Below are 22630 nucleotides of genomic sequence, written 5' to 3'. Positions count from 1 at the left end.
AATATTATATATTAAATTAGTTTACAAATAAATGAGGCTTCTTGGAGCTCCTCTCTGTATCCTTAGTTCTGGTTAATTCATCCTCTAATCCCCTTCCCCCTTCTGTCATCATTTTAGTTACTGGCCTATTGCTACAAAGAAACACTGTGAAAGAAGCAGAAAGCATTGAATTGGGGCTTTCTTAAAGATATACAAGGTTAGCCCATTATCATCATGGTGTACGAGAGAGAGAGAGAGAGAGAGAGAGAGAGAGAGACAGAGAGAGAGAGAGAGAGAGAGACAGAGAGAGACAGAGAGAGAGAGAGAGAGAGAGAGAGAGACAGACAGACAGACAAACAGAGACAGACAGAGACAGACAGAGAAAGAGATACGAGACATGGATTCTGAAACCTCACTGTCACTACCCCTATCTCCTCCAATAAGGACACACTGTAGATCTCTTTTTAGCTTTGGAGTAACCTACATACTGTTTTTCTGAGTAGCTGAGGTATACTGTACTCCCATAAATAATGTGTAATAGTGGCCAAAAAAAAAAAAAAAAAGCCCAAGATTATATGAAAGGAACATTCATCAAGACCAAGATAGCTTCATTCCAGAGATGCAATCATGGTTCAACAAATGCAAATACGTATGTGTTATCTTTTCACAATAGACTAAAAGACAGAAATAATGTGATCATCTTATTATGCACAAAAAATCTATTTGAAAAACTTAATTCAACCCTTCTACATGGTAAAAGTTATTGAGCTTAGTGACAGAAGAACATATCTGAACATAATAAAGACCATATATAAGAAAATCATAGCCAACATTCTTCTAAATGAAAAGAAACTTAAAACATTTCCATTAAAATCAGGGACAAGACATGTGTTCTCACCATTATAATTCAATTAGTGTAAGATTCTTTTATACTACATTATTTTACATAGGTAGAATGAAACCTAATGTTATATGTTATTTAAGATATATTTTGTAGCTGGTTGTGGTTTTTCACACCTGTTATTCCAGAACTTGGAAGGCACAGGAGGGGACTGTCGGGTATGCTGGGCTATAAAATAACACCTTGTATTATTGGGTCTGGAGTCCTGCAAAGGAAATATCAAGGACACCCTGTGGTGGAGCAAAAAAGCTTTGATTTTCAGGCTACAAGTACTGGTAGCCAGGGACATGGCTTCAAGCTCAGGAGTTAAACTATGACCAAGTGTAAGCTTGTTACAGTCTTCATAAAGAAAGAAAAGAAACAAAGAAACCAACAGGTATGTACAGGAAGGGAGCTGGCAGTTTTATCAGACGGACTCATTATTTTAAACAAGGCAGGAGTCAGCAGGTTTTGATAAGGACCAAGGAATCAGCAATGTGTGGAGTCAGCAACAACAATCTATCTTAGGACTGAGACCATTCGTCTGTCCTTGGTTAATAGTTAGCCCCTTTATTTTGGTAGTTTTTTCTCGGAACTGAAGGTCTGTGTGTGTTAAGATGGAAGACAGCCCTAAGATAGAATCTAGTTTGCTAGTCTTTTCAGTGTTAGTACAATAAATCAAAACATTAATATCATCAAAGATTTCTCTTTGATTTCTATTTAACAAGTATCTTGGGATTTTTCATAATGAATGTCACACAGAATTAGCTTCCTTTTAGAGAGTATGGTCTATTTTCAGGTTAAAACTCAGCAGAAAGTCAAAGCTGGTCCATTCTCTATGGCTTCCTTCATCCCAGATTGTCAATCACAGTGACAGTGTACAGACTGCATCATTTTACATGTCAAAATTGATTTTAATGATTTGAATACATGTAACAATTAGATGATTGACTGTAATTTCATTTTATAAAAGCAATTATAACAGTCTAAATGTAATCTCTAAAATTCTTTGAGAGCTCCAGGAAATGACTGGACTGTTTTACATGCTGTCATTTATGTTGAAAGAAACCACACAGACACAACTTCAGTGATTTTCACAAGGACAACTTTGTTAGTGTTCGATCCAAGACTCAAACCCAGGTCTTTTGTGAGCCCATAGCTCCAGCTTGCTGTCTTTCATTTTTACATTTTCTTCAGTTCAAAGTACTTATAAAGGTAGGATTGCATTTCACTAAAATTGACAAAGTGACAGTATACTATTGCTTCTAGCAGATACTCTCAAAGTAATCTATGCCAAAAGTCAAATAAAGGCAGTTAAGATATCCATCCTTGACAACCAGTTTGTAAGTCTTCTATAATGTGTGTGCTATGAAGCTCATGAGATCATATTACCCATTTATAATTCTATAAAATATTTCATGTTACATTTTAAGAGGGGGAGCCTAGTAAATTTTGATCTTATCTTGTATTCTTTATAGGAAGAAGATATTGCTAACTAGCTGTAAAAAGTTTGAAGACTTGCTTTCATCCGTAAACCTATGACTGTCACAAATTTACATAATTTTAAAAGATCATGTTTGTGACATGATATCCTGCACAAGAACAATGATTTTTAGCTTGTATAAACACTGCTATCTTTAAAATAAATATTAATTTTATGAATAGCAGTTATGTGGAAGTATGTTCTTACATATACCAAAGGATACATGAAGAGACCAAAGAACAACATTATAGAGTAGGCTTCTTCCTTTTGTCTTTATGTGGGTTGCAGAAATCAAATTTTGATTGTCAGGTCTCCAAAGAAAGTATCATACCCACTGAGGCAATTTTGCCAGCTTGTCCACTGATAAATTTTAGACAAAGAAACAATATTTTTTCAGCTATTTTCCTGTAACCAAGGCTAAACACCCTCCCTATTTTCTGTGTAATCATTTAGTCCTCATTTTAAATTTTAAATGCCGATAGCTGTATGTAATAATTGTCTTTATTTTATTGGCTTTTTAAATTTTATATTAGCTATTCTTCAAATAAGAATAACTCTATTAGCACACAGGTATATTTACTGCCATGTGATTTTTATAATTTCTTTCTATGGAAAGAACACATGTAACACGGGTGTATTACCAAACCATTCCTTCAATTGGATTAACAGCCACCCAGTGTAAGCCCAGAGGGTGAAATACTGAGCAGAGCTCCCAGAGACACATAGACTAGAGAGAGATGAAGCATAGAAATGGAAACTCTAAAATATGATGTTATCTTTATTATTAACTTATCAAAATGTATTAAGAACTATCAAAGTCTAGACATCCTTTTACTGTACTTATTTAAGAACAATAATCTTATACTTAGTCTCGTAAATTTAGCAACAACCTAAGCAAATTAAATACTAAAAATGGAAAAGAAATAACAATGCAATGGCAGCCCTGAAGTACTAAGTGACAAATAGCTCACAGCTGACACACTATAATTGACTGGAGCATGTAAAAATACTTTATAGCCACTCAACACAACACTTTCTGACTCTCATGCTTACTGAGCTACAAATTTGTATTAGCTTTTAGAGCACTATATGACAATTATAAAAGCCATGAACAACAATCAAATTTATATTCCTGCCTGGATTGTGTTCAGCCACATGGTCTTGGCTAATCTGGTAGACAGACCATGCTGATAAGGAAAATAGACAGGTCTGACCATTTTGTCTCACATCTTCCATTAAACACCATGGAATCTACATTTCCATTTCTTCTAAGGAAAGAGTGCAGCCCAGGCCCCAGGCTCAGATCCTGCTTGCACTTGATTCTCTGATTTTGGATTGCTGTTCTCTCTTCTCTCTACCTGCTTTTCCTTTCATAAGTAACTACACTTTCATTAAGATGAGAAATGTCTGAGTAGTCTGCAGTGCAGCATTTTCCCACTTCATTGCTTACCATAGGAAAATTAGAATGTGCTACATATTATCTATATAAATATAATATAATTATGAATTTAACTACATATGAAAATATGCCATCTGAATACAATATATTTAAGAATAAAAATATGCACTTTAATTAAAATGTCTTCTACTTTTTCCATTAAATACTTTATTTTATTTTTTCCTCCTCCCTTTTCACTTTCACCTTTCTTTCCTTTTTCCCTTTAATTCCGTTACTTTCTTTCTTTTATTTATTTTTTATTTTTTCATTTTTGATTTTATTCTGCCTATTAGCGAAATCTAGAGAAATCAACATCCCAATCAATATGTTGGCTTTTCTTTCTTTATAACATCTACTATTAAATTATTTGCATTAAGTTGTAATGCAAAGAAAATCTTAGAAGTTAGGTTAACTATGCTGTACTGTGAATGAGTACTCTTGCGGATGAGGTGAAGAATTTAGAAATATAATATCTATAAACCTGCTATTTGCAATAATGAACATTTCATACTGAAGCTTCATTCATAGTATACTAGAAAATCTCATAAAGCCAGGGGTACATACACTTTGAGACAGATATGCAAAACTGAAGACAGTACTTGATTAATTTTAGGATCTTAATTTTGTTAAAGTGTAAAATCATAGATATTTCTATATTTATCAGTGTAGCGGCAATATGGAGACAAAAGAAATTGAACGTGTCTTCTTCTCCCAGGAATGTCTAGAGTTGGTATAAACGAGCTTGACATGCAACCATGGTGTCTAGTGTTCTATCCTCTACACACGCAAATACCGGCATAGCCATGCTCTCTTCACAGGAAGTCTCCCATGTTTACCTTCGCAGATCCCAGTGGACGATGCTCTCTCAAGTAAAAACAGGGAGACAGTTTATAAGTATTAGCACTGAAGGTTGGCCTTTAGCTTCTATATGTACATGCATCGGCTTTTCACAGAAATTAGCCTGAGTGGGATTTTGAGGGTTGGAGAGCTCTTCCACCTGCTATCTTTACTCTGCACCTATTGCAAGCAGCACATTGCTTCTGGCGCTACTACCTCAGGCTCCAAATTTATCACTTTATTTTGCCAAATAAGCATACGCATTATGTATGCACATTCGTTTAAGAACACATGTGAACTCACGTGTATACACACGCACACGACAACAATAATAAATAATTTGCAAATTCAAAATAATCAAATAGGATATGAGAGAATTACCAGTGAGACTGTTAGTTCTAAAACGTTTTTTGAAAGGCAAGGTAGTTTACTAAAGTAAATATCAATAAGGTAAAGGTTGTTTTTTAAGAGTGTGAGCGCTGTTATTTTAGAAACAGATAACTACCCCAAGCTGGGCCTGTACAAGCTATGCCGGGCGTCCACGGATCACCTGAGACACTAGGTAATGCGGCCTATGAAGTCTAGATTTAATAGACGCACAGTGTTGAAAAGAATGTTATGCGAATGTGGGTCACACGACACTCGGAAACTTTCCCTTTCATTTCAAGTGGAAAGAATTCACATATAGAGCACTTAAAACGAGTCTTTCAAAAAAAAGTTTGAGAGAAAGAAAATGTGTCAGAGACAGTGTAGCACTTTTGAAGCAGTTGTTTGGAGAATAGGTTGCAGTTTTCAGAATAATAAACGTGGGAGGACATTTAAAAGAGGCAACAGCACACGAACTGAATTGAGGTTTGTAGATTGGGATAGGGAAAGGCTACCTAATGCCTAGAGACGTGACATCTAACACAGTAGCTGATAGAAACTGGTTAGGTGGATTCAAACTGATACGTGCTGAACAAAATTCAAAATGTAATGTTTCCATTGCATTGTGGCACCACATGCTTAACATACCCGTGCAGCCTCTATAGTGGGTGTAATCCACTGGATTCCACTGCCTACAACACAGGTGCCCTGGGACATCACTACCTGTGCTGAAGATAGACAGGTAATCTGTGGGATGCATGGGCATTTCTAGTGCCATGTCTACAGCTTTTGTCCTTTCATCTCTTGGGTGTCACAAACTTTCTAAGCAGAATGGCACAGCAGCATCTATATGAAGTATATATAATTGAAGATAAGTACATAGTGTGTATTCTTATATTGCAAAATAGATGAGCTCTAACTTTGTAGGCTACTGGAAAAGCTCAAGAAGCAATGCACTATAGAAAGTAAAAACTGAAGCCTCAGGGGGGAGATACCGTCTGGAAGGCCCCTCCCAATCGTCTAATTCACAGTCTCCTTTCTGCAAAAGGTTGATCTGCTTTCCAGCCAGCACATCTCTGCGTGAATAAACATCCATCTACCCTTCAGAGGCCGTGGTGAAATAACAAACACCTGTGTCAATCTTCAACCTCACAAATAATAAAAGACTTTATTTTTTCATCTGAAATGGTGTTTGACAAAGCTCTCAGGAGGTATTTTGTGATATTGGAGATATGAAAAATACAACAAAAAAGTCTGCTTAAGTAATTATAAAACGTCAGTGGATGGTGGGATACTTTGTGAGGTGGTAACCGTTTAAGGTCAACGGCAACATCAGCTTGATAATTTGCTTCCACACACATCGCGGTCCCAACAGTAGTCAGCTTTCTATTGTGTCGTCATAACAGCTTCCTTTCATGTTACTGTTCACAGACTAAATAAATAGATTAACAATCAAATAAGACTCTTGTTAAAAATCTAAATTTATACTAATAGTAGTAATTGAAACACATGAACAGATGTAACAATAATGTGTATGTAAAAATGGAATTCTCTGCCTAGCTTGGTCACAGAGTTCGAAATTGAAATATTATCTTTTTTTTTTTTTTTGGTTTTTTTCCAATAAACTTTTCACTATATCTAATACTTGTATACCATATGTCATAGCGTCAAAGATAGACAAAAGAAAAATATTTATTTTCATATGAAATACATATGCTATCTTCCCCCACGGCTTCAGTTTTTATATTCTATAGTACATATAGTCACCCGTATATTTAGCACTTCTGATATTGCTAAGATTTTATGTTTAAATTTTTAACGTTTAATTTTTAAATTTTAATTTATTATAATTTATTCAGATTACATCCTGAATGTTATCCCCTCACTTGTATCTTCCCATTCCCACCCCCACTTCCCCTTCTACCCTATTCCTCTCCCTAGGCCTCTGGCAGAATGGGACCTCTTCCCCCACCATATGAACAACAGCCTATCAGGTCTCATCCACATTTAAAATTTTAAATTCATATTTATGACAAATCCCAATGTCACTTTGTTACTTCTAACCTCTAAATTTATCGTGTTTTATAATATAAAACAAATAGAGACCAGCTTATTGACCATCTTACTTAATATTATTATCTTTTGTTTCCGTAAGATTAATTCTTTTTCCAAATGATTCATTTTATCATCTTTAATTATGTGTATGTCTGGGTATATATATGTGCATATGAGTGTAGGGTTCCTTAGAGTTCAAAAGAGGACACAGAAACCCTGGCACTGTATTTACAGGTATTTTCGAACCATGCATAGTGAGCGATAGAATTCAAACTCAGGTTCTCTGCAAAAGCGGTATGCCATATATGTACTTAAACATTGAGGCATTTTCTCATTCCATTCTTGATTCTTTATTATAAAAATGCATGTTTTCTCCTCTAAAGTACTCATTAAGTTTTTCTTCTATTCTTGAGAATTTATGTCTCCATTCACTCATCTTCAATTCTGGTTTTTGTTGTTGTTGTTTGTTTGTTTGTTTGTTTCATTTTTTCGAGACAGGGTTTTTCTGTGTAGCCTTGGCTGTACTGGACTTGTCTTGTAGACCAGGCTAGCCTTAAACTCACATCAATACTCCTGCCTCTGTCTTCCAGGTGCTGGGATTAAAGGCATGTGCCATCATGCCTGGCTCTTCAATTCTATCCTATGCCTCTCACCCATGTTCTCTCCTAAAATTATGGGGTTTGGGGTTTTTTTTTTTTTTTTTTTGGTTGTTTATTGCTTTTTATTCACTGAGTTGACTTAGTGCTACTAGTATGTATGCAGATGTAAAATCAGCCACTGGACCACATGCTTGAAGAAGATTGGGTGTTCCTTTCCTCATCAGCAATCAATTGCCAAAACCTCCTCAAATATGAATGAGGTTTCATGAAGCCTTCCCCAGTTTACTCTGGGACTAGCAGCATTGGCAGGCTTCCTCTTGTGTATGTGCGTAGGAGGTTTTTCCTCCTGCCCTAGCTCCTGGAATAACAAGTGACTCATGGTAACTATTTACAAACACCTAGGCAATAAACCTAGGCGCCTCTCTGACTAGTTCACAACTTTCAATAACCCATTATTCTAATTTACATTTTGCCACATGGCTGGGTACCTGAGCTCAGGCACTATGAATCCATCCTCTTCACGTCTTGCAGGCTGAAATCTTTGCCCCTTGCTCTATTCCAGAATCCCTTCTGCCTGCCAGATGTCCCACCTATTCCTGCCTCAGCCATAGGCCATTGATCTTTTAATTGACAGGCGTTACATCCATACAATACACAACAACAGATTTCCTTCTACACACATTCCTTCTGCATTTCTTCATGTATATCATGGCTTCCTGTGTGCAACAGCTCTGCAATGTCTAGAGAAATTGATTCACTGTGGAAAACCATGACCTTTGGCTCTAACAGTCTTCTATCCTCCCTTTCCATATGACCCTGAGCCTTGCTCAGGAAGGTGATGTCCTGTATCTACAGCTCTTATTTTCTGTGTATTGAGTTTTGTGAGCCTCTGCAAAAAGAAATGTCTCTGATGCAGCTTGAGAGGTGTGGTAATTTATAGATTTTTATTTCCTAGGTATCATACAGTCCAGATTTTTTTTGTGATATTTTACTTTAAATTATATTTTAATTGGCCTACAAACTAGTATTTCTTAAGGATTCTTTATGCATCGTTTATTTCCTCTAACCCATCCCTTCTGCTCTGCTTTGCTCTCCTCTCCTCATTCCCATGCTGTCCTCATTCTCATTTACCCTCTTATCCTCCACGATTGTCCAGACCACCCATGTTATTTCACGTGTGTTCTACTTCCACCTTCTTGTGAGCCACCATCACGTTTGCATCCAGCTTTCTCATACACAGTCCCTTTTGTTCAGCTCTTACCTCACTCCTTGTTCTGCCGCCGCCATCAGGACCCCCAGAACAAAGCTTTCTGCCTGTAGCACTCCTCTCTGCCTTCAGGTTCCCTTTATTCCACCATCCTCCTCCTCTGATTGAATCTCATGCATGGACCATTTTGAGTTTCCTCACTTTCACTTACACTCCAAAACCTAAGATAAAAAGCAAGGAACCTCCACTTGATTGAGGTGTGGCCTTCCACTGAATCCTGGGCTCACTAAGTATGCCAGTAGAAGTACCCAGATTACCCTGGGGCCCTCTGTTGCTTCTAACTGAGCTCTGTTGTAACTGACAGCCACCTCACCTACCTGGCATTTCACTTGCGTTTCTGCTTTCTATCTACAGAGCTATTTCTTATCGGCCTGCACCTGCTAAATTTTTAATATTTATTTGTCTGTATTCTCACAAAATATGTCATGTCTATGAGATATACATTTTCAAAATTCAGCATAAGACTTGATAAGGATATACCTTAGAAATAATTACTCCCAAAAAATGATTTTTATATTCTTGACTTCCAATTTACTGCTTAGATGCAACAAAACCAAGAGACTCACATGCCATAGATTAGTTATTTCACAATATTCAGTTCTGAAGGACAATGATTAAAGTTGCTGTCTTGCCATTTTAAAGGACTGATTTTTTTCTAGTAACCACTCTTCTTGTTAGTTGTGTGTGTGTGTGTGTGTGTGCTCTAGCATGTATTTTTTGCCTGTTTTGACATGCCCTTTTCAGAAGGCAATAGCAGCATAAAAGCAGCAGCAGTAAGTACTGTTTACTTGCCACCAAATGCTTGTTGTACATGCCCTGTTTAATCATCAAGCCTGTGTGTAGTATTGCAGTTGTCACTTTTGCGTGATATGCATCTAAATTTAAAGGAGTAGCCACATTTCTTATCAAATTCACACTAGCCTTTTGTGGTGGGAGAGATGTAGGTCAAGTTTGTTGCATGCTAAATTTTTCTTGTTTTATGTTACACAATTTTGACTCTTTTCTGAGCTATGATATTTTCGAATATTATTTTCACTATGTACAAACATTCAGATCCAGAGTCAGTAGGGTTTCTCAGCAGGTAAAAACACATGCTACCAAACTTAACAACCTGGGTTCAATCTCTGGTCACAAGAATTTCACATGTGGGATTGGAAAAATGATTTAACGGTTAAGAGCACTCACTAGCTGTTCTTCCAGAGGATTCAGGTTCAATCTCCAGGAGCCACATGGCCCTCTGTAACTCCTGTGCCAGGGCACTGACACCCTCTTATAGACATGCATACAGGCAAAATACAAATGCACATAAAAATAAATAACACTAAAAAAAAGAACTTTACATGTATTCTGTAACATATGTGTGGTCATTCTTAGGCACATACACATTAAAACACAGAAGAAATACAATATAAAATAAATGTAATAAGAACTTGCTATGAAGTTTTAATTTGATATGAAACTCAAATAACTCTGATAAAGTAGGAGTTATTGTTATCATCAAACAGAGTATTTATTGTTCTATAATACCTTATATATTGTACTTAGGTGCTAATATGATTTCTATAGGGAGGATTGTTACACAGTTCAAGTGAGCATAGTTGAGTGCTTCTATTGCTCCTAAGGCTGAGTTTTAAAATCATTACATTGTGGCTCCACGCAGTTACTCAATCCTATATGTGCCATATTTTTCTGTCCTTTCTAGTTTTTCAAAATGTTTTTACAATCATAATGTCTCCTCTTGCTATTTTTTCTCATACTAAGTAAGATAAGTATATTACATAACATACAACAGCAAAAATACGTGCAGCATTATAATTATTTGAATGTCAAACATGTTGATTGCCATGGGCCATCTCAGTCAGATATAGGTCCTTGGAAATGGGAGTTCTTGAAGTGTTGGTGCACAAGGATTTGATGGTGACATTTATACTTAGGTTCATGGTTGACAATATTTTTGTAGGATAACTCTTTAGAGATATACAATAAAATTTATTTCCTAAGTTACTTTTCCTACTTACTTTTTTGAATAGAATATAGATAGATAGATAGATAGATAGATAGATGATGATAGATAGATAGATGATAGATAGATACGTGTGTATGTGTACATATGTATATATACATATATATATAGTAAACGGAATAAGTTGCAATATAAAAATATAGTATAATTGAACATACCCAATATTTGGAAGTCGAAGTAGCTTTTTTTTAATTGATTATCAGTTTCCTAGTGCAATCTAGCAGGGGCAAGTTTATTTTCCTTTTTGCTGCTGGCGTTTTGTTTTGTTTGTTCTGGTTTTTCTGTCTCACAGCCCACGTCTTGTTTATTCAGGTATCTCCAGGTCTCCACGCTGGATCCACTTTGATCCCCATGAACAGCATTTCTCTGCCTCAAGGAGAAGATGACTATGGCTACCAGTGTTTGGAGGGCAAAGACTGTGCTAGCTTTTTCTGTTGCTTCGAAGACTGTAGAACTGGGTCCTGGAGGGAAGGGCGGATACACATACGCATTGCCAAAATTGACTCCTATTCCAGAATCTTCTTCCCAACAGCTTTTGCCTTGTTCAATCTTGTTTACTGGGTTGGATATCTTTACTTATAAATTCTATTAATAGATAAAAATCATAAAAGTCTGGCTTAGTCCAATGTAATCATTTTGAATTCAGTAACACGATGTTTAAATTGAAAATGAAATTCCACTGGTTAAAGTCTGAACGGTACAGTTTTAAGATTAGCATTTTCATAAGTAAGTAAGACAGAAGTGTTCAGGCTAATTTAGCTAAATGGACATGAAATTGTCAAATACAGCACACTGAAATCGTAACATATATTTTTACTTTAATTTTCTTTATTTTGCTTGGATATTATTAATATGTGGATTTAATATTTCTGTAAGACATATTTTGAATATGACATAATTTTCATAACTATTTTATTTAAATGTATCTATTGTTTATAATGAAAGACTAATGCCCAAAATTAAGGCATTCTTTACCTAGATTGGTCTTTATTTTGTTTTTATTTCTTGCTTTCTATTTGGTCTGATTGGGATATAGTTTGTTTAAAGCAAAGCCATGATTTCCTTGGATAATATTTCCAAGGTATGTTACTCCTTAGAAGAAAATAATGTGTGTATTAATTACATTTTACATAATTTCTCTTGTGAACTGACTGTTTGTAATTGCATATGTTTCTATATTTAAATGTTGTCTTATGTTTGAAATGTAAAACAATTAAATCAAGCCATTTGGCAATTACAGTTTCTAAAATGGCCAATTTTTATCTCTAATTCAGTTGATTTCTTGCTCAGATATTAAACAGAAGTCAAGCCACATTTAATTTGAGAACTTTTAATCTAGGATGGAAAACACTAAAGTCAATTTTTGTTTTGCTTGTAATGCAAGGTAAAGAAAAATAATAAAATTACTTTCTGCCTTGTAGGATTTATGAGGTACAAAGAGGTTAACATTAAAATGTTAAAATGTAACAACAATGAAATCAAATGGGAAATGTTCTGTTTTTTCTTTACTACAAAAGAGTTTCAGAAGTTCAAAAACACATTGAAAAAAAGTGCTTGACTTAATGGGGCTTGAAGAATCTTCTGGCACACTAAGATGGCTTGTCTTGAGAATACAACTTAAATCCATACTACTGACATTTTATAGAGCAGATGTATTTGGGAAATCTTGTCAAAAACTATTTATCTACCCACCGATTTCTGAGCTGACTTTTACAACTGTATTATAATCACTGTGCTCTTTGTTTTAGACATGTGGGGAGCCTCAAAATTCATTTTACAAATGGACCTTGTGAGAGGCAGTTGAAATGACCTAGGGTCACTGCAAATCCATACAGTGAGGAGAAGAAAGACCTCAGAGAGTCTCACTGTAGGGAAAGATGATCACACCGGAAGGTGCCTCATCTGTGAGCAGAGGCTTCAGTTTGGAAAGGAGCAGTAGAAATGCTCACTGTTGAGCTGGAGAGATGACTCAGCATACAAGAGCACTTGATACTCCTGCAAAGGACCCAGGTTCAGTTTTTAGCGTGCACATGGCGGCTCCCAATGGTGTATAATGGGACTCTGAAGCTCTCTTCTAGCCTCTGCTGAGAGCGCATGCACATGGTGCACAGTCAAACATGCAGACACTCATATAAGATAAAAATAATAAATCCCATGAAGAAAGAAATTTTCACAGTTATCACAATGAAAGGTTTTATGAGCAAGGGTATGTTGGGTTTGAAGAGAAGGCTGCCATGTGGGGTTTTGACACACATGCTTTTATGTCAGTAATTGGTCCCCCTGGTATGGCATCTTTGGAGGAAGCTTTGAATGTATTACAATGTTGGTACCCCAGATACATGTAATTCTTCCACCTTCTTCATAAACATATGAAATACATTAAATTAAAACATTGACCTTTTATCCAATGAAGAGACAAAAATTTGGCTCTGTGCATATTACTTTTTATATTTTCCATCCATTTATGCTGACAATTATTAAACATTGGATGTTAATAAAATGGACATTTATTTAAGGGATAACAGAAGTAGGAAGTAGTCATTTAGGCATAACATTCTTCATTATATTTTAATGGCTACTTCCATATTTTTATCGATGGCTTGCTCGTTGTTAAGGGTGTTTAATTTAGGGGCTCTCTCAATTGTATCTAAGCATGGCTAAATGTAAAAATACTTTTAAATGTTTGATATAAGTACCTTTAATTTTCTCATTACTGTTTTATTAACTAGGCTCTAAATGTTGACAATAATAAGTGAAAATAAAATTATTAAAAATGCTATGTTTCTACATATAGTCCATGTATACATATATATCTTCAAATAATCATCACTTTCTTTCAAAACCTGTGTTATTTTATTTAGTTATAGTGATGAGAAAAACAGATGTGGAAACCTAAATAATTCTAAGCTTAGAAACAAGAAGATAGCATTTTTATTTAGATCTTAAGCCATCCTATAGAGCTTAAGGCTTATTTTCAATGGATTAAAAGCCAATTCTTTTTTATTTCAAATTTAAAGTAAACTATGATGAAGTATTTAAATAAATATATCTTCTTTTTCTGAATGAGTTGAAATAATTTATTAGACTAATTTTTCCTGAACACACGGGAAAATTTTTAATAATAATGTAAACCAAAGATATAGTCACTAGGAATGACAAGCAAATGTCAAACAGGAAGACATAAGAGGATCGCATGAAAGAGTGTTGATTCATGTAGACCCAGTTTCTAATGACGCAATCAGGATTTGAAAAGTTTGGGAAGCAGAATGCTCATGCCAGCATTGTATCCTCCGAGATAAAACAGCATAGGAGCATTTACCACATCCTTGGGCTGCATCCTGAGTGGTTTTCCATATAAACCACGTTGTATCCCAGAACATTATTTTGAGCAAGAATGTGCTCCTCACACTCCGAATGCAAACACAGGAAGAACCAGCTTTGCTAGCCGATCCCATTGAAAGCGATGGTCATATATAATCAAAGTACAGATCAAACTTAGTCAGAATGGATTTACTTTAGACACATTTACTGAGAGGGACCCTTGGTCTGAAATTGGCAAAAAATACAACCTTCAATGTTGTCTGTACTGGTAGAAAAGAGTCATCAGTTTTAATTATTGAACAAAGACATCAGGTGAAAAAAATTGCCTACTTGCTCAAATGTTGTGGTTAATTAGAGGTATGGCCTAATGAATGTTTATTATGAGCCGTGTATTTATTATTACAGTGGGAGTTTCTAACCTGTTAGCAAGCAATGAAAATACAGACACTTGTTATATTTTTAAGTAGCCTTGGTTCACCTAGGGCAGGGCAGATATTAATCCTCTAAGCTACCTCCCATGTTGGGGCAGGTATCCCATACCCAGCCCCAATCCTATGCCATCTTCACCTAATAATTCCAAATCAGATACCTCTCACCCATCATCCCAAAATCTTGCTAATGTTCTTTGTCTGGGCCGAATCCTCCATCCATGCCCACATGTGCTTCTCCTCCACCCAAACCATGACATGACACAGGATCCCTCCTCTTCTTGCTCCTCTCTCTCAGATACTCTTCTGGTCTCTCACTGCTTCCTTTCCCAACAACCTCTCTGTACGATCAGCAAACGTCCTTAACCACCCTATCCCATTTGCCCTGCCCAGGTGTTTTGGCTATTTATTGGTCAAACAGGAATAAATTCTTAGGCAAGGTTACAAGCATTTTGGAGGCACATTAGTCTGTTCATTTGGGCAGCAACTGAACCAAACACCAACACTGAAATATACTTTCATTTAGACTAGTTGATGGCTTTTAAATTTTTATTCATAAATTCTCATTTTAACTTTACAATGTAGTTAATGAATTCTCTAAGTTTCATATCAGAAGTTCATTATTTAGGTTAGATAAAAAATTTCTTTGCCCACTAAATTTTTAGATATGCTAGTCCCTGTTTTATTACAGGACAATGTGAAACTATAATGATTTAAGTCAAACAAGTTTAATTTTAGATTAATTTAACTTAAATTTCAGATTAATTAATTTAATTTTATATTAATAAATATTTCCTTGAGATATTCGAGACAAAATGGGCATTACTAAAATTGCAGAGGTTTCATGCTATGGGTGTCCATGAATATTGGGGGGTCAGGAATTACTTAATTAATTAGTGGGGGGTCTAGTACTGAAAGATAGAGATCATACTGTTGACAGATATTATCAATTGTGAGTAAATAACATGAATACAAGAGGAAAAGACTAGCTATTAAATTTTAGAAAATAAACAAAATTTACTAAGACATACAATGTGTTTGGGGGCCTGCACATGAACATCTTAAGTTCCTACTTGCATGGTTTTGACTAAGACAGTAAAGCAAATTGTGATTGCCTTACAATTTTTTTTACTGCCACACTTTAGTTCCCTTTAAATTTATATGACCTATACTGTTATCTCACTATGGATGAATAAAAAGGATTATATCCCCAAATAGATATTATAAGTGATTTGCCCATGGAATTATTGTTATTTTTATACATATTTTTATTATAATGTATTTTCATTACATCTCAATTGTAATCCACACACTCTTATCTTCTTCTTCCCACCCTCCCTCCCTCATCTGCCCTATTCCCCTCCCCTAGACCTCTGACTAGTGGGGTCCCACTCCCCCACCATCTGACAACAGCCTATCAGGTCTCATCTGGATAGCCTGCATCCCCTTCCTCTGTGTTCCTACAGGGCCTCTCTGCCAAGGTACAATGATCAAATCACAGGCACCAGAGCTCCAATCAGGGGCAATCCCCTGCTCTCCCTTCCCCATCTCCATATGGAGAATGAACTGTCCATCGGCTACATCTGAACATGGTGTCTAGGTTCTCTGCTTGCAATGTCATTGGTTGATGTATGAGTCTGTGCAGGCTCTCCTGGGTCCAGATCCATCAGCCTTGATGGTCTCTTAGCAGAATTTTTGACACCCACCCCCACCCCTGTCCTTACACTCACCCATTTCTTCCATACAACTCTCAGCTCTTATTTTTAAATAAATTATCTTCCTTATTGAAGAGTTTCCATTCCAAATAGCACTATTTACAACCAAGTAATACGTTCTTCCTCCTCCCACACATTTTGACAAAAAGAAAGAAAATGTTATTGTGTGTCAGATGGTAAAGTGGCTGTTCCACAGATATGGTGTCCTGACTTTGGATCTCCAGAACTCTTCTAAAATACTATGAATGCTGCTACATGCTAGAAATCACAGTGTTGGTGAGTCAAAGATAGACAGAACCCTAAAGTTCAGTGACTAGTTAGTATGTTCAAATGAGTGAGCTTCATAGTGGGTGTGAAGCTCTGTTCAAATGGTGAGGTGAAGAACAATCTACTTGATGTAGAAAACTTGCCTCCACACATACAGTCACATGCACACACGCGCGCGCACACACACACACACACACACACACACACATGCATACATCACATAAACACAATTTCATACAGACAAAGGCACATAAACACATGCAAATTTTAATGTGAACAAACCATTATTGGGCCTGATAAATTCATAAAGCTGTGTTTTTTATCTTTGACCTACAAAGTACCTCTGATTATTTGTCACAAGAACAAATTAATTTCTCACCATTAGGTAGTGAGATTACAAGGACTTGTTGAGTCTGTTAATAAGAATGATTGTGATAAGTGGAAAACAAGTAAGGAGAGGGGATTATGTAAAGACGGCAAAGTGAATGTACTGAAAAGAAAATAGTTTTGTCTTGATAAGTAACTGTAATAACAGTTATTTGTATCCATTAAGTGTGCACAGCCACCTCACATAATAAAGTTTCAGGTTTGTGATCACAGAGACTTTTGTTCTGCTTCTACCCCCTCATTTTGCAGAACATTTGCAAACGTCTCACAAAAAAAAAAAAAAAAAATGCAATTTTGAAAACATTTTGTACCTTCCTGACTCTAAGTATAAAGTAAATCCAGTAACTTTTAAGACACAAAGAGTTCCTGACTACATTCTCTCAAAATGTGTCCTTTCTGATAGTTCCAGACACGATAGGACATTTTTAAAGCAATTAAACTATAAGAGATAGAGTAAATATTAGGTTTATGCATGATTTTCACTGGTAAGTATGTATTTTTGCATTATTTTAACAATTGATGTTGTGATTGGTGTCAGAGCTTCCTCGGTAAATCTATAGGAAGGAAGGAGGGTGTGGTGTGTCTTGCGTATTTCGGTGTTCTGGGTTGTTATTGAGTCAGTCGGATATTAATGTTTTAAGTTTTAAGGAAGAGAGAGCTGTTTGACAATGAGGAAACAGAGGCTCAGAAAGATCAGTTCTCCAAGTTCCATGTATCTGGAACTCAAATTGAATTTGTGGACCTCTGCACTCATAAAGCTTTTTTTCTATTATAATCCTCCTGATGGCAAAGTGGCTGCTCGCTTCCTGACAATTGAATGTATTGCTTTCACAAGAGAGATGAGGGTTCAGGAAAGAGACAGTTTGCTCTATTCTCTTCAAAAGATGAATCAAACATCCTGAGCTATTCACCAATAGGAGCATCTTTTTTACTCCCTCTTGATTATTCCAAAAGTGTATTTTGTTTCAGCCGGAATCCACCTACAGCCACTAGGTTTTAAGAAACCCACCTAGTTGGGAAAGGAAACCCATGACTTGACTTTGAGCCCTGGGCAGTTGTGGCAAAATCACCATGACCATGAAAACACTTAGGCTACTGTAGAAAACCCTGTAATAAAATAGACAAAAACGAACTGTTTAAACAAATAGAAAGCAAAATTACTGTGATACCAAACCAAAATACAGAAGTTCTGGCTTTTTTGAAAAAGATGCAGTAAACCACAGGCTCTCAGGTTGCTTAGGTTACACACACGCACACACAGACACACACACACACACACACACACACACACACACGTTCATCTGCATATTGCTATAACCTGGGCCTCCTTTTCAGCTGTCATGAGAGTGTAGTTGGTATACCAGAATCAAGTTTGCCAATACCTTTTTTTCGCAGCAGATTTACAGTGCCAACTAGGAAGCACCATATCTAAAATATAACTTTTAAAACACCTTCTCTTAAATTTTAAACTTTCAAAATAAAGATCTTGGTTAAATCAAGTGTTCTGTAAAGTAGTATACTTGATTTACCCACCCACTCCTGGCTCTTCAATTAATCTAACAAAGACTGATTAATTACACGCAATTCTTTTGAAAATATCTGTAAATTAATATACCTGTCTGCTTCATTAATAGAAATAGTTGACTCATAAAATTATTTCAGTGTTACTTGCCCTAGACAAAGCAGGATAATCTAGACATGAGCTCCAAACATCTTTGCCCCTGAAGTTGACACAAGATATTTAGATAAAACCTAACTGATAGGTGTACTTTGATGCCTTCCCTTTGAGACAATGTGAAGTGTTTAACCTTTCAAAATGTGTACGACAACAAAAACTTGCGTTACCATTCTGCACACACTAAAATGCCGCGGCTCCGTATGAACAACTTCTGCTACATATTTAATTTGCACAACACCATGCTTTCTCTCTTCAATTCACTGTGTGTATTTCTGCTTATAAAATTTACATTTCAAATACTCACAAAATAGTTCAACAAATACACACATCATTTAAAAAGTAGGACACAGTCTTTATTTTTTAAAAAATATTTAATTCATTATGACTTATTCAGATTGCATCCTGATTGTTATCCCCACACTTGTATCTCCAGTGCCCTCCCTGCCTCACTCTTCTGCCCTATTCCCCTCCCCTAGACCTCCGACAGAAAGGGACAGCCTCGCGCACCATATGACCACAGCTTATCAGATCTCGTTCTTAAAATTAATTATGTAAATTAGGTAGTCTGAAGTCTAACATTCCTTAAATTTGTTATACTTTAACTTCTTACCTTCAGATTATTTTATAATTTAAGATGGACAAATATTTTAATTAAAATTAAAAATTACCATTATATGGTGATAAAATTAGCCATTTTTATAAAAATTAATAGTTTTACGGTCTACCTCTAAGCTTAAAATATTAAAAGTTTAATATTTAGTGTTTATGTCTAAACCAGAGATAAATTTGAAATAAAGAACTACTTTTATTCATCTTTCTTTGAACATGCCTCATCCATCATTTTTCATTTTTCCTTTTTAGTTGGTCATATGTATATGTTGAAAACCTGTATTTTCATACAATATATCTTGATTATATTTTCCCTGCCTTTGTTGCTCCCAGTTCCTCTCCACCTCCCCAAACATCACATCTTTCAAAAGCTTTCTCTTAACACAAAATTTAGATTTTGCAAGCCCTTACTAAAAACTGTTAACATAGTGTTTTAATACATTTGCTTTTTATATTAATGATTTCAAGTTGCCGGGGGCAAACCTGTCGAGTAGGATGAAACTGTAGCACATAGTTCATTTAACAAGTTAGTAGGGAGCCTGAGGAATTAGACACCATTACACGTTAGAGTGCAGGGTTTTGTTTTATTCCTCTCGCCTTTTCTTACTTTGCTGCTCAAGGATAAGTAAGGAACATTAGACAATTTACACTCATCTTAAAAAAATGCTTTCAGTGTGCATTTAAGAGTGCCAAGTGATGCTAAAATTGTGTGTTTTGGAAGCTCATAATAATTACATACTTTAAGAGTTATAGGAAAGAGCTAGGAAAGCCACACAAAGAATGTCAAGTCTGGAAACAAGTTAAATAGAAAAAAATTGGGGCATAGGACTGGAAGATAGAAAGAAGATACAGAAATAACTCAAGAAACAGCTGTGGTTCCTAGATCTTACATCTGGGCAGGGCTAACAATGGTTCCTCTTTGTCTCTGTCTCTGTCTCTGTCTCTGTCCCTGTCCCTGTCCTTCTCTCTCTCTCTCTCTCTCTCTCTCTCTCTCTCTCTCTCTCTCTCTCTCTCTCTCTCTCTCTCTCTCTCTCTCTGTGTGTGTGTGTGTGTGTGTCTTGGCTAGAAGCCTAACTCTCAGATCTCTCAGATCAGGTTCAGTTTGTTTCCCCCAACCCTGAGTCCTAAGCACGTAATATCCTCAGCAGTGAATGCAAGCCTTGGAGTTCTGGAAAACAACAAGGGCAACGGCAAGTGGCAGGACTTTTTGTTGTTGTTTTTGGTTTTGTTTTGTTCTGTTTTGAAGACTTTTATTCCCCCCCCCCCCCGAGGAACAATTGAAGACGTTTATAATGCCTGTCATTTTGTTATCAGTCTATGGTTTGGTGGGAGGAAGCATTAGTCCTCACATGTGAGATAATTCCATTAAATACACAGACATTTTGTAGTTTGAGTACGCTTACAAAATATTGTTCCATATGGCTGTCTCACACGTCCTTTAGTGCCATCTCTCCTCCCCTATCCAAGTTAAGAAGTCTGAGACTACAGGCGAGAGCCACCGTATGTGTGTGTGTGTGTGTGTGTGTGTGTGTGTGTGCACGCGTGTGCGTGCGTGTGTGTGGTGACTGTTTATGTAAGTATGTGTGGAGTGTGTGTAAGTGTGTGTGTGTGTGGTGACAGTGTATGTGAGTGTGTGTGTGGAGTGTGTGTGTGTGGTGACTGTGTATGTGAGTGTGTGTGTGGAGTGTGTGTGTGTGTGTGGTGACTGTGTGAGTGTGTGTGTGTGTACGGTGACTGTGTATGTGAATGTGTGTGGAGTGTGTGTGAGTGTGTGTGGAGTGTGTGTGTGTGCATGTGTGTGTGTGGTGACTGTGTATGTGAGTGTGTGTGTGGAGTGTATGCGTGGGGGGGTGACTGTGTATTTGAGTGTGTGTGTGTAGTATGTGTGAGTGAGGTGTGTGTGTGTGGTGACTGTGTATGTGAGTGTGTGTGTGGAGTGTGTGTGAGTGTGTGTGTGTGTGTGTGTGTGTGTGTGTGTGTGTGTGTGAAGAAAAATCTCCAAATGATGTTACATAGCACTGAGCAATGGACAATCCTTTTGATACCACAGAATTAATTCAGACAATGTATGGAGTTAAGAAGCAAAACTACGGCCAACAGATGCTGGGTTCGAGAATACTGGATGATTGCATCCTGCAATTTATATATTGTATACTTTATATGTTAGTTTCTGATTTTGCTAGACAAAATCTTCTAATATACCTTAGATTTGGCTTGAATTCATGATCATGATCATCTGAATTAGGCTCCTGAGGTTTGAGATTACACACATCTGTTCATATGTATAGCTATATACACACATTTTAACATATGCATATAAATACACACATATGTACATATCCTCTCCATACTAGATATAGGTATGTGAAATAAAAATTGGCTTTTATATTTAGTAAAATTATAAGCTCTGCTGTGTAGCATTTAAAAATTCTACTTGGTTCATTTCACTTTTCCCACACATTAGATTGAACCCATGGCTTTGGCATTGCTTAGCAAGTACTGTCTTCATGATATCCCAGTTCAGAATGCAACTTTGAAAAACGCAAAATTCTTTCTGCTTCTGGGTTAACTCACTCATTATGATCATTTCTAGCTCAATCCATTTATCCACAAATTTCGGGAATTCCTTGTTTTTAATAGCTGAGTAGTATTCCATAGTGTATATGTACCACAGTTTCTTTATCCACTCTTCTACTGAGGGACACTTAGGCTGTTTCCATGTTCTGGGGGCATGTCCCACAAAAGCCTTCACTTACCAGGAAACTGGGACAGAGGGGAAGGCATCCTATTGGGACTCTAAATGAGAGACGCATGGGAGAATAGCAAAATAAAAGGATACAGAGGGTCCTAGAAATCTACAAGTAGAACAATATGATAGGCAGATTTGGGCCCAGGGGTCCCGCTCAAACTAAGGCACGAGCCAAGGACAATACAGGAGGTAAACTTTAAACCCCTTCCCTGATCTAGCCAATGGTCAGAATATTCTCCACAGTTGAGTGGAGAGTGTGATATGACTTTCTCACGTACTCTGGTGCCTCACATTTGACCATGTCCCCTGGAGGGGGAGACCTGGTGGCACTCAGAGGAAGGACAGCAGGTAGCCAAGAAGAGACTTGATACCCTATGAGAATATATAGGGGGAGGTAATCCCCCTCAGGAACAGTCATAGGGGAGGGGAATAATGGGAAAATGGGGCGGGGGAGGAATGGGAGGATACAAGGGATGGGATAAACATTGAGATGTAACAAGAATAAATTAATAAAAAAAAAAGAAAAAAAAGAAAAACGCAAAATTAAGC

General features: G+C 36.6%; 1 protein-coding gene across 1 annotated transcript in view; it reads left to right on the top strand.

The window, feature by feature from the left end:
• The window catches only part of Gabrg1 (gamma-aminobutyric acid type A receptor subunit gamma1), a 76436-nt gene extending 63697 nt beyond the window's left edge, over positions 1–12739 (top strand). Inside the window, exon 9 of the mRNA XM_051165035.1 lies at positions 11240–12739. Coding sequence (XP_051020992.1) covers positions 11240–11509 — 270 coding nt within the window. The 3' untranslated portion in view covers positions 11510–12739. The remainder of the gene's footprint in view (positions 1–11239) is intronic.
• The last annotated feature ends 9891 nt before the right edge of the window (positions 12740–22630 follow it).

The sequence above is a fragment of the Acomys russatus genome, chromosome 22, assembly GCF_903995435.1.
Source record: "Acomys russatus chromosome 22, mAcoRus1.1, whole genome shotgun sequence".
Lineage (NCBI taxonomy): Eukaryota > Metazoa > Chordata > Mammalia > Rodentia > Muridae > Acomys > Acomys russatus.
This window is presented reverse-complemented; position numbering and strand designations above follow the sequence as displayed.